General features: G+C 49.9%; 1 protein-coding gene across 3 annotated transcripts in view; it reads right to left on the bottom strand.

Moving 5' to 3' along the window:
- LOC138806779 (transcription factor ETV6-like) overlaps positions 1–13703 on the bottom strand; it is a 101362-nt gene that overhangs the window by 45769 nt on the left and 41890 nt on the right. For 2 of the 3 annotated variants that reach the window (XM_069992135.1, XM_069992136.1), the window contains exon 2: positions 3775–3904. In XM_069992135.1, the coding sequence (XP_069848236.1) occupies positions 3775–3904 (130 nt within the window). Of the gene's footprint in view, positions 1–3774; positions 3905–6653; positions 6712–13703 lie in introns of those variants that run through there. The other variant, XM_069992134.1, reaches the window with a different exon arrangement.

A 13703-nucleotide genomic window follows, 5' to 3' on the forward strand; every position in this document is an offset into this window, starting at 1 on the left:
CATCACCCGAGGTCACGACTGCAGTACCCATGTGGGGACTGAGGATGACCTCTGAGAACCAACCACCTTCCCACCTCAATTCTGATGTCTCTGTTGGCCACAGGCACCGGCCATCCAGGGACAGAGGATGACAACAGGTCTGAAGAGAGAGGGGAAGGCCAGCGAGCAAGGAGACTCACAGACTGAGAACACCATGAAGAAAAATCCCCCAAGCCGGGCACTGGTGGCTCATGCCTGTTAATCCTGGCTACTTCGGAGGCTGAGATATGAGGATTGAGGTTCAAAGCCAGCCTGGGCAGGAAAGTTTGTGAAACTCTTATCTCTAATGAGTCACCAAAAGGCTGGAAGTGGACCTGTTGCAAGGGGTAGACTACTAGCTTTGAAAAAAATAAAGCTCAGGGACAGCGCACAGGCCCCGAGTTCAAGCCCCAGGATCAGCATATACATAGACACAGACAGATATACACACACGTTCACACCAAAAAAGAAAATACACATACAAACATAAGGAAAGAAAAAGAAAGCTCCCTACGGAGGGCCAGAGGTGAGGGCAGGAGGCCACCCCTGGATGGGGGGCCCTGGATGGAGGCTGTAAGGTAGAACTGAACTTGGACAAACCCTGGGCAACCATTAGAAAATGAAGCTTATTCCCTACATGACTGAGGAAAAACGATGCCAATAGTATAGAGAGAGAACCTGGGGTCCTTTCTTCAGTGAAACAAACAAGGAGGGGTGTGCATGATTCCCTGGCCTTTAAAACAGGGAGGCCAGCTGGTCCTGGAGCACAGGTCTCTCTGGATTAAAATCCTTTCTGCTGCCATGCCTGCTGGTTTCGAATGCTGGGGTCAGGAGGTCCCTCTGGGGACGGGCTGCCCTACCTGTGTACTTGGTTGAGCCCCTCTTTCCCCTACCATGGTCCTGTGGTCTTTATAACTGGGCTGCCAAGAGAAACTAAACTCCAGCCTGAGTTTACCAGAAAGTAGAGGGCACCGCGGCTGGTGGGCAAGACTGAATGGATGGTTTATGGCAAGAGGGTGGTTTATGCAGAGGGTGGCAGCCCAGGAGGGTCATGCATATCAGGGCCCAAGGGACATCCGCACGGTCCTGCCTGTCCTAGATGACCATCTCCACAGTCCTGCCCCAGCTCACCACCTCCATGTCCTGTTCCAGTTCAACAGCCAACACTGCCACTTTAACAGGTGGAGCAGAGCCTTGAACTCCAAGCTTATGAGTCACGCATGAGAACACTCAGGGATGACCACTGACACGGAAATAAATCTGTAAGACCCTCCCCCAAGCTGCATGCACCTGGTCATTTGTGCTCTGGTCACCCTGTCAATCAAATAGGAGCATCAACACACGCTTTAGGAGCTGTCACATGACTAAATGAGATAATAGTAATACCTTCTGTTGCTTATAACAGCATAAAATATGAGTATGTATTTGCTTCTTCCTTTGCAAGTAACTTGAATGTATACAAAACCGAGGCTCCACGTCCCTCTGTCTGTGAGGGTTCTATGTCTCTCTGTCTATGCAGGTTCTATATCCCTCTGTGCAGGCTCTGCATCCCTCTGTCTGTGCGGGTTCTAATACAGCTCTGCTTTGCTGTAGGACTGCCTGAAATTCCATCACTCTGCTGAGAATGCAGAACGGCAGAGTGGGTGAGCAGGGAGGTAATGTTTCCAAAGGAAGATGCTTAGCTGAATTATTAAGCACACACAAGCAGGAGGAATAATGCAAGAATTTCAAGAGATTTGCGAGGAAAGGTAGGAGGGCCTGGGGACCATTTTTGCTGTTCTGACTCTAGAAAAACAACGAGTGGTTATTATGGCTATTTATTAACCTGCAACGTTGTAAACTGTAACCCTATTAAATATGATGGATGAGCCCTAGGTTCCGCTTTTAAATGTCAGTTCATGGGGCTTTTAGAAGGCCAGAGAGACACTGTAAGATGCAAAGTCATAGGGAAAATGGCATAAAGTCAACCTATGATTAGCTGTGCTTAAATCAACAAAATGTGAGATGATAGAGCATTTAAGAAGAATTTAAAATAAGACATTCAATTATTTAAATTTCCACTGATACACCAGAAATGTATCTGTATAAGTTATTACTTGCTTGGCCTGGGCATCACCGTTTAAGGCATACTGTGATACAGGGCCCCTGTGACTGGAAGCCATGGCGCTAACGGACAGAATGCTACCACACGACACCTCACGACATACCCTTGGAACCCTTCTGTGTTTTCCCCACAAATCAAGGAAAGGTGGCCATCAGCAGACAAATTAAACTAGAAAGAAGGCCGTGATGAGAGTGGGGGAAGATCGGCCCTTTCTCTGCTGAGGGGACCTTGGTCCTGCGGGGTTCTAAGCTGAGATGGAAGGCAAAGGCTCTCTTTGAAGAAATCAACTATTTTCTCATGGCCTGCTACAACTGTACTTCAGCCTTTCTACCTTCAAGCCTGGAAATAACCTGTATCCCTTTATGGAAGAATGCCAGCCCTTTCTATCTTCTCAGCAAACATACTTGTGTCTGTTCCCAGGGCAAACAAGTTCTCCACAGCACACTCAAGGCACCGGCCCATACCAGAGTGGGCCAGGCCCTTCTGCCCACAGCACTGTTCTTTCCAGGTGCAGACCAGAGGCCTGGATGGTACTGTCAGGTCTCCACAATTGTATTCTCTCTCTGAATGAGACTTGTAGCAATTACACTCCCTTTCACGGAATATGTCGATTTAAGAATGGGAGGACAAAGGGTTAAGAGAAGGGCTTTGTCTGGAAGTCAGTGAAAAGAAGCCCCTGGGAGCCACACCAGGCTGAGAGTATCTCTTTAAAACGAGCTGCTAAATATGCTTTCAAGCCCGCCATACCATAAATGTCCGTCCTGCCGTCCTTCCACAGATTCTTCCCCGTACTTTCCATCTGCATTCCACTGGGAATTGCCTGGAATCCCAGCTCAATTCCCCTGACAGAATATTTTCCTTTAGGTCTGAAAACTCATCTGGGATGCATCGAGTGTGCGGCCAGCCGCAGCCGTCAGGGGGCCCTGGGCTCCTCCAGGCATCGTGAGCGGCCACGAGTCTGGGAACTGGGTGGGAAGGAGGTAAGTGGGCCTTGTTTGGGAAGCCCTGGCCAGGCAGGCGGCAGGAGCCTGGGAACCTCCACTTCCACAGGATTCGTTCCAGATGTTGGAGCCAGAGGTATCCCAGCAGGGCTCATGCAGATTACCACAAAGTAGGCATTTGGGCCAAACCACTGCTCTGACCTGAATCCATAATCTTAACTACTGATTGTGTCTCACAGTTCACAGTAATGTGCTATAGCTCTGCATGGTATAATCATCAATGTGAGGATCTGTGCATCCACTCATCCACCCATCTAGCCACTATCATTCATCTGTCCATTATCCAATCATCAGCCATCCATCCATCCACCATCATCCATCCATCTACCCATCATCTACTTATTACCCATCCACCCATCATCCATACATATCCATCCATCCATCCATCCTTCCATCCACTCATCATCTGTAAGCCTTTAAAAAATATGTCACTGTCAGAGATGAAATGAACGCAGAAAAATAAGACAAAGAATATCAAACTCTGCACAGCCATGTGGGCGAGGGCAAAGGTTCTGGAGCAGCCATGTAGCGTGTGTGACCATCTCTGTACCCCTTGCCAACCTGGAGCCCTGGCCCAACTCCCCACCACTACCCCACAGCCTATCTCTCCTTCCCTCCCAACCTGGCCCTCCCAGGTGGGCGGACACTCACGCAGGTGTGCAGGCAGGCGGATTGAGTCTTCTTCCATCCTGAGTGGCCGGGGCACTGGAACATGAAGTGGCGTTGAGGAAGCGTAGCTGGGTACCGGGCTCTCTGGAGGTGTGTATGAGATTCGTTCCTGCTGTTGTTAAAAATAAGAGGAGGAAAAGTAATGAACATCTGGAATGGAGATGGCAGGTGTCACCAGGAAGACCAGCTTCCCGAACCATCCCATGAAGATGGCCCATGCACCTGTCAGATGCCGAGTATTTGGGACTTTTTATTTAAAAACACTGAAAAGGGTGAAGATGGGGCTTCTCCCCTGGACCGCAGAGTGCACTTGGACAAGGCCCAGGTGAGGGAAGACGAGAGAGAGGGTGAGAGATGAGTGCAAAAGCAGCTATCTCAGAAATGTTGTCTCCAAGCTGCAGTCAATGTCCCACTGCATTAAACCCACGTTGCTTCTTGTCTGGCACGAGCCTCGGCTTCTGATCAAAGCACGATTCTCTACTCAGATCCACCAAGAGGGAGCTGAGCAGGGAGGAGGGATGGCTGGAAACAGGATCTGCATTAGCTGTACGTTTTCCATCACCAAGCTACCTAACCCCACAATACCCACTGTTTAGTTTTCCCTTCCTAACGTGAAGGGGTTGGCCCCTGCTTGTCCCTCTACCTGGCATGTTAGCGTCAATGAACACTTGGGAGAACATTTAAGTGAAGTATTGCTTAACTGAGTTCCTGGTGAGCCTACAAGGAGGGGGCAGGAGCCTCAGTAGATATAACATTTTCAGTCAAACAAGTGACGCTGTGGTTCATGTGGTAGAACACCTAGGCCCTGAGTTCAACGGTGCTCAGACCCTGGGTTCAAACGTTAGGAAAAGCACAACAAGCATTTCTGGGTCCATTAAAACAAGTCAGATGGCAAGGGAAGAATGATTATTAGTCTTAATATATTCCCAATTATGGCAAGAAGCCATCTGTTATACTTGTTTGTTTCCCCTCACGAGTGGGGGCAATTTACATCCTGGATCTACAAATCAACGAGTTTGACATCAATGTAACTTCAGTGAGTTTCTGTGGTTTAATGTGGGAGGAAAAAGACCAGTAAGATGCCTGTGAAAGGAGAAATCAGGAGTGAAAGAAACTCAAGATTAAAGCAAAGAAAATGCTTACACTTAAGAAAGATGGTTTTAATTTTTTTTATCTCAAGTGTGCAGAGGAAAGAGAGGACCCCCCCTCCCCCGCCAGCCTACTCCCCCAAATTACAGCTTCTCTTCCTCCTCAAGCCTGAAAAGCTTGGTGGTTGTGGTAGGAAGTCTTAAGTAAACGTGTACTCGCGATTACCATTTCTAGGCAACTTTCACCTTCCTCATACACAGCCAGCAGCAATAGGGTGGGTAGGGCATTTCTGTTTGAATATCCAGCTTAAAGTTTCCTGGTGAGGTTCTTAATTCACAGCAGATCCAGATTTGATTTTTTTTTTCCATGTGCCAGTCCTGGGGCTTGAACTCAGGGCCTGGGTGCTGTCTCTGAGCTTCTTCTAGCGCCCTACCACTTGAGCCACAGCTTCATTTCCAGTTTTTTTTTTTGGTGATTAGAACGGAATCTCATGCATTCTTCTACCCCAGCTGGCTTCAAACTGTGATCCTCAGATCTCAGCCTTCTGAGGAGCTAGAATTATAGGTATGAGTCACTGGGCACCCGGCTCAGATTTCATTTCTCACACCAAACACGTTTCCATTAAAGGTCTTCTGGAAGCAAAGCAAAATCTTCAACTTTACTTTTCTCCAGTTTTTTGAAGGGAAAGATGGGCAATCAGGGTATGAACTCAAGGCTGTGCACTTACTAGGTAGGCACTGTACCACTTCAGCCATGCCCACAGCCTTTTGTCTTTTGGTTATCTTTCAGAGAGTGTCTAAGTTTATGTCCAGGATGGCCTGGACCTAAATCCTTCTACCTATGTTTTTTTTTTGTTTTTTTGTTGGTCATGGGGCTTGAACTCAGGGCCTGGGCACTCTCCCTGTGCTCTTCAGCTCAAGGTGAATGCTCTACCACTTGAGCCACAGTGCCATTTCTGGTTTTCTGGTGGTTTACTGGAGATCAAAGTCTCACGGATTTTTCTGCCCAGGCCGGCTTTGAACCTTGATCCTCAGATCTCAGCCTCCTGAGTAGCTAGGATTACAGGCGTGAGCCACCAGTGCCCAGCCTAATTTGTTTATTAAGTTCTTCTTAGCTTTTTTTTTTTGCTTCAGTTGGCCTCAAACAATGACTCTTAGCCTCCTGAGTGGCTGGAATTATAGGTATTTGCCACCACAACCAGCCCTCACTTTTCTGGAACTTCGCCAAATGGGACACATATTTTCAGCAACCCTAAGTTAAGGATGAGTTATATTTTTTCATGTTTGTCCTGAGTTGTTTGGGGTAAATGAGTCAACAAGATATAATCATGTATATGGGAAATGTGTATTAACTCTGCTGAGGGTTTTTCCAGGTGAGATGGGCGTTTATGCACCGCACAGAATCTGTTTTTCTCCTTTCGTAAATTCCCCAGAGTCCTCAGCCCTCCGATCCCATTATGGGTATTTCTAGCCACCGTTAACTTTATTCCCAGAATCGCTTTCTGGTTTTGTTATATGGGTTTTGCAGAAGTGAAACTGTTGGTAAAGAAAACATTGTCAGAAAGTCTTCAAAGGCCACAGCACAAGGGGGGTGGGGGTGGGAGGAGAAAAAGAAGGGAGGGAAAGGGAGGGGGAGAGCAGGAGGGAGGAAGAGAGAGAATGAAGGTGTACTGTGTAATACAAGGCTGTTCCCTTAACACTAGGAGAAGGCCGGACACCCAGATGCAAGACCACATCCTCCCAGCCTCTGGGCTCCCTGGGAACAGCCCTGACCTGGAAAAACCGCCTCCAGCCTCCGGACTGGAGCCCGGCTGAGCGTGGCCGTGGCAGTGTGAATCCCAGCTTCTCCATGGCTCTGTGCTGTACCTTCATGACACTCCAAAGGACTCAGTGAAGGTGCCAGGTAGTAACCGGAGAAAAGCAAAGAGCCAAGACCCAATCTGAAAAATAACCAAAGCAAAAGAGGACTGGGGCGCAGCGCAGGTGCCAGAACCCAAGGCCCCGAGATCACACCCAGCACCCTCTGCTTCAGCTGCTCTGAAGGCTGAGATCTGAGGACTGCAATTCGAAGCTGGCCAGGGCAGACAAGTCGAAGAGACTCTTACCACCAGTGAACCAGTAAAAAGCCAGAAGTGAAGGTGTGGCTTGAGTGGTAGGACACCAGTGTTGAGTGAAAAAGCTTAAGCAAGAGTGTGAAGTTCTGAGTTCAAGCCTCAGAACCGACCCACCCCCCAAAAGAAAGAAAGAAAAAAGAATAAAAGGTTCAGTGAAGGATGAAGTCACCTGTCAATAACAAAACAAAGCTACGTTGGAAAGGAGAACATCCAAGTCTGCTCTTAGGAGCTTGCAGAAGTTAGCAAAATCAAAGAGATGGAGCTGTGAGGATAGAGGGGCTTCAGGGACTAAGGTTCAGTGCTCCAAAGGGAGCCCTTCATCCTTACAACTGCACTTCTCCGCTCTTCTGACCCCACAAAGCACCAACCGACAGCGCATGCACCCAGGAGCAAACTGTCAGACCGATGGAAACCAGAGGTGCTTTATTTTAACGTGAAGAGGGGCAAGGAGTTCCCAAGAGGGCTGTAAGCAGCGCTCTAATTAAATTAAAATGCTCCAGTCAGAGGTATTAATGCTGGGGAGCTTTGTCGGGGACGTGCAGCAGGAGGAGGTCAGCAACGTGACCAAACGTGCCTGCAGACTGTTCAGATGGGGAGCAGATAAAACGCGTGGGGTGCTCGGCTTTGCAGACACAGACCTTCAGAGACCCAGAGGCTGAAGGAAGAGAAATCTGTCACTGCCCAGGCCAGGAGGAAGACCCCTCGGGAAGGAGGACATGGACTTGAGCTCAAAGCTCTTAGTGAGAGAAAGTAGTTTCAGACAAGGGTTGATGTAAAAATTTTAGTAATCATTATGGTAACCGTCAGTAATGGTATTTTGGAGTGCATACAGAATGTTCCGATAAGAACTACGGAATCTTAGGTGATCTAAATTCCCCTCCCCCTTCACCCATTTAATTCCCACATTTTAATGGGATGCTTAGAAAGCTGTGAGCCGGAAACTTCCGTGTAACACAGGCGTGCCCTTTCCACCCCTAATATACATCCCCAATACCAGATGTCACCAAAGAATCTGCTTTTCAGAATTCCTCAATGTGGAGCTTCGGCAAATAAGCAAACTGCCAGAGCGCGGGTGCAGTAGTATCTATCATAACTCTCTGGAAAGGCTAAGAGGTTAAGAAACTTTAGAACTTACAGTTAAATACTAATAACCTTCCTGGAGATTAAACATTCCAGGAATTGAGAAAACCAGAAAAGCAGGCAGACAACTTGCACAAAAGTGGTTTACAGGCCACCTCAAAGACTGATCTGGGTGCTGACAGTTCACACCTGTCATCCCAGCTACTCAGGAGGCTGAGAACTGAGGATCGAGGTTCAAAGTCAGCCCATTCGGGAAAAAGTTCATGAGACTTATCTCCAATTAACCACCAAAATGCTAGAAGTGGAGTAGAGCCCTGAATGAAAATGCTCAGAGAGACAGCACCCAGGCTGAGTTCAAGACTCAGGTCTTGGACATACAAAAAGACTCTGCTACTGCAGAGCTGAGATGCCTGGTTTTAGGAAACTTTTTCTAAAAATCACTCCAATTCTGTTAACACATGCCAAGGACGTTCCCCCCCCCCCCACACACATATACACACATACACACGTATCATGGCTTCTGAGGCCTTTGGTACAATCCTGGGGAGGGAGGGAGAGAGAGGACACAGGAACGAGATGATGGCCATCTCCTGCAGCCATGCTGTAGTGCCACTGGCACCTGGCCTTGGTGTTGGTGTCTCACCAACAGTCCCAGGGGAAAGGGCGGGAAACAGCAAGAGCCAAAGACACAGTGCTCACGCTGGCCACACTCCATACCCGAGGAAAACTCTCATTTCCAATCTGCAGGACTTGGGGTGTGGCCCTGGGCTGGATGGGACCCCACGAATGGAATGGAAGCTGTAGGACTTAGGGATGAGGCACCGGAGTGGACCCCGCAGACGGAACGGAAGCTGCAGGACTTGGGGACACAGCCCTGGGCTGGACCGTGCAGATGGAATAGAAGCTGCAGGACTTGGGGACACAGCCCTGGGCTGGACCCTGCAGATGGACCGGAAACTGCAGGACTTGGGGACACAGCCCTGGGCTGGACTCCGTGGACGGAACGGAAGCTGCAGGAATTAGGAGATGCGGCCCTCAGCTGGAACCCATGGACAGAAGTTATTTCTCCTGAACATGCGGTCACTCAAGGACAGTCCTCTGGCTGCAAAGCAATCAAGGTGCTAGGTTGGCTTCCATCCAATGCACTTTCACCAAATAAGCTTTTATGAATAAGCCCTAGCTGTCACCCCAAATCTGAATTAGCTAGAGTCTGCCTGCATGACTTACTAGGTTTTTGGCCTCATGGATACAAGAAACTAGCATTGTCTTGAAACTTAATTTCTAGCACTTGAAAAAAGAACACTGAATATCCTGTCCGTCCCCGGGTTCCGTAAGCTGCGTGAAAGAGCTTGAGAGAAGATGCAAGCGCGGCTGCTGAGAACACATGGGCTCTCCCCAGGAAGAGCCCAGCGCAGCCTCCAGTCAGAGGTGAGGCGGGATAGGACAAGTGTCCAAGCATGGATTGTGAAGTAAAAAGCAGAAGGACGTGGAGATGACTTCTTCTCATGTAGGAAGGACACGGAGATGACCTGTTCTCAGGCAGGAAGGATATGAACATGACCTCATACAGGAAGCACATGGAGATGACCTCTTCTTACCCAGGAAGCACAAAGAGATGTCCTCTCTTCATCCAGGAAGGTTCTGGATGTCCACACTATGGAGCCTACTGCTCTCCCAGACCAGCGGCCCTCTGTGGCTGCCGGATTCACATCCTGGTGTGATGTGAAGGACTCCTGTGGGGGTGAGGAGGGAGCTAGTGCCTGGTGTTGGAATTACCTCCGTATTTCACCATATGGCCAGGTGGCTCTGGGGGAGACGGTGCACACCAACAACCATGGTCAGTGCTGCCCAGGGGCCCCTCCCGTCGCTGGCCTTACCACCTAAAACAGCGCCACACTTTTTGTGGACATTTATGCAGATGGCTCAGGACCGGCAACGAGTGGATTCTTGTTTAGAAGTGAGAACAGTCCCTTGCCTCCCTTCCTGACTAGGCCCACCCTACATCCAGAGAACAGCGCACTCTCCTGTCAAATCAAGCCATCTTAAGTCTGCTCTTACCAGACCTGTTACCTGCACGGTGATGTTTTCAGAAAAAAGACCAAAAATGAACACAACAACAGGTCCCAGATCAAGCCTGGCTCTGAAAGGGAGGTGAGATTGAGAATTTTTCCCTTGCTGTGATCAAGAACTATTCCACCACTCATCTTGTGTTTCCTGGGAATTAGGCAAAATGAATTACATAAGTAGAACCCTGGAATTTCCACTGTGACCCCAATATCTAAAATTCTGTGTAGGGCTGGGTGTGGCTTGGTGGTGGAGGGTTTGCCAGGCATGCACAAGGCCCTGGGCTCCATCCTCAGCATCACAAACAAAAAAAAATTGTGTCTCTGTACCCGTCACTACCTGTGCACGCTCACACAGCTTAGAACCCAGGCCCCAGTTCTGGTAGAAGCCGCAGGAAGGAAGAGGAACGTGCGCACAAGCTTCCCTGTGGTATGCCTACAAAGAGGACATGAGTATCTCCAGGCTCAGGGAGAGAAACTGAGCATCTGAGCTGGTGCAGAGTTGAAGATGGTGGCAGTGGTGATGGCAGACTGGTATCTGGACGGGGCCAATCTAACTCCACCCAGAACTGCTCCTGACAAAAAGTGCAATAAAAAAACAAAAAAACAAAAAAAAAAAACCACACAGGGAATGCCGGCCGGTCCACATGGCTTTGCTACATATGGGGAATTCCGAGTGATGGGTCCATGCTTGTAAGAACTGCAGCACAGCCCGGGATGTTCCATGCTCTGCATCCAACACAGTCTGCAGAACACAGCCCCTGGATGAGGGGCAAAAGCGCTCAGCAGTGGCCATTAGAATGCATGCAGGGACACGTGGTGACCAGAGACACGAGGCGGCATGCTGACCCCTCACCTGCATCCTGCCTTTGCTGTGTCTTCAGTGTTCTTGGATTAAGTATCCAATTTCAACCCTTGTGTTTTCTTCAACCAGAAAACATTTCCTCAACGTAACTGTTCCATCTGCCCAAAAGCAGCCCTCCTCAATGCACAGGTGTGGGCAGCAAGGAGCCACCAATACCACATGGTGCCACGGTGTGTGGGGAACGCCGCTGTGTGGTGCTGTGGCCGGTGGATCCCTTGCCACAGAGTTGGGGGGGGTTACTGTAGTGGGGGAGGAGAGGGGGCTCTAGACAGGGCTTCCACAGGAGAGGGGCGCATGGGTCAGCCTGACGCCAGGACCAGGCCCCACCCCCTGCTAAGTCAAAGAGCTGCTTGGCTCCTTTAGTCCCCCAGGGCCCCTGGAGACCCCAGGGTCTCATCAAATATAATCAAGTTTCTCAAACTAGGGGCACCACAACCTAATCCTGAAATGGATTTCATTCCTGTTCGGATTTCATTCCTGTTCCCACTTCTTTAGACATTCTCTACTCCTAAGATGCCATGAAATCCTTTTCCTTTTTCACCTCCAGTTTCTTAGCTATTTCTAAGAGGTAAGCGGAATGTGCTGGTGCGACTCATTCTTGTGCTGGGCGGTTGAGGGAGGGCTACAGGCTTTCACTCAAAGCAGACTGCAGATGATCCGTGCGCCCTGGGGGCCATGGAAGTGCACTCAGCAGCCTGGCCTACCGGCGGGACAAACATCATATCCACACAGGATCAAAAGAGGCGTGCACCAAGTCCATGCAGGACCACGGCTGTCATTTCTGGGAAAAGCCAAGTCTTGCTGCTGGATTTACCAGAAATGCTGCTAAGCATTCAATCCATCTTTTGAGAGAGGGTCACGGAGCCCATTCTTCTTATTTCCAGCAGCACAAGAAACCAGGACTTAAATGCAGCAGCCAGTATCCTGGGCACAACAAAGCAGCTGAGCGGAGCTCTTTATTAGCTGCTTTCTCCTCCATTAATGCCACTGCCTTTAATGGCCGGCTATTACAATTAGCCAGTCTGCATAGTCCCTGCCTGGGGCTAGTAGTAATGAACTGGGAGAGTTACCAAGCTTGTACCAAGGGTGCCATTAGAGAGCAATGCAGATCTTCCCACATACAAGAGAGGCCTTCTAGGCAGGTACCACAGGTAACCCATGGCCACATGGTAGCTCAAATGGCTCATTCAGACTGGGGTAGACTGAAAGCCTGCTCAGAGGAGAAGTAGAGGAACTCCTACATGAACAAGAAGAATCCTTCCACCTGCCCGTGGCCTCAGTTACCCTCACCGCCTCCTCTAGAGCCACAGCACTGCTCTCGGCTTGGTGCTTGTTCCTTCTTTTCCTCAGTGGTTATGTCCTGGAAGTCTCACAAGAGGGAGAGAGAAAGAGATGAGAGTCGTGGGGAGGCAACTCAGACCTCTTTGAAACTACAAAGACCCTCTGGATGTGGATCTACATGCAGATTACATGGACCTATCATGTGTTCCAGCTATTCTGTACCGATCACATGTGCCAGCCATGGTGTACTGATTACATGTGCTAGCCATCCTATAAAGAGACTTCAGGTCTGCAAACCTAGGCAGCAGAGCAGGGGAGATTTGCATGCTAATTCAAATGCAGGCAATCCCAGGCAACACTAAACGAAGTTGCAGACAGTATACCACTGCGTACTTGTACGGCCCTCATGGATTTGTACAAGAGTCAAGCATCAAGTGCACACTTGTAAAACCCAGCACATTGGAGGCCAGGAGGATGGTGAGTTTGAGGCCAGCCTGAGCTCAGACACCCTGGCGGCGCACACAACCTGGCCTTGGATGTGGGGGTGGGGGTGCGGGTGGGGGGAGGCCAGAATGGGATGGTACCCAAGGGAAATGACCTCCTCTCTCAGGGCTGCAAAGGGAGATGGGGGGGGGCATTTTCTGTGGCCCCTCTTGGGCTGTCAGCTTCCTGCTGCTTCCCGTGGCGAGGCTGGGCAGAAACTGAGAGCAGCAGCCCTGTTTTAAAAATTCTGAGCCAAGAGAAGCATCTACGTGCCGCTTCTGGTTTCAGAAGCTGAGAGCTATATCGAGGTTCTTCTTTTCGTTTTTCATCATCTACCGCCCTTGGGAATGGCGGGCAGCAGACCAGCAGGCAGAAGTTCTGCTTGGTGATGTCAGACTTGTCGGGAGTCTCCATGAAGTGACGTGCTTCACTGGGGCGGTGCTGCAGGCCTGTGCAGAGCCCCGCCCACACTTCCAAGGAAGCCCACCGGGTTTGGGGGCAGAGCAGAGTCCCTCAAGCAAAGACGACCAAACTGTCTGCCTTCCCAAATGGCCAGCCAGGGAGGTTTGCCTGGGACAAGTCGGTGACCTACACCTTCACCAGGGCCAGTGAGCTCGGGGGGCTGAAAACACAGCTAGAAGTCCCCGCTGGTATGGCAGCTGACTGGTAGGGATTGTGCAGGACTCTGAGGCGCTCAGGTCTTGGGGAGGAAGGCATTCTCTCAAAGCAGGAAGTGGCACCTGGCAAGGGTGACTAGCCCTGTGCTCCCTGCTCAGCCACGTCTTTCTGATGTCTGCTTTCCCCGACAGGCCAGGGAAGTAGAAGAAAAAAAATCATGTTCTGTCTCTGCTCTTAGAAAGGATGGGGGGGGGGGGGATTTCAACCTGCCCTTCTTCTGCTTCCCCCCAAAAGGTACCCGAGAGCCCATAAGCTCTCG

The sequence above is a fragment of the Dipodomys merriami genome, unplaced genomic scaffold (genome assembly GCF_024711535.1).
Source record: "Dipodomys merriami isolate MVZ:Mamm:240054 unplaced genomic scaffold, mDipMer1.0.p SCAF_408, whole genome shotgun sequence".
Classification (NCBI taxonomy): domain Eukaryota; kingdom Metazoa; phylum Chordata; class Mammalia; order Rodentia; family Heteromyidae; genus Dipodomys; species Dipodomys merriami.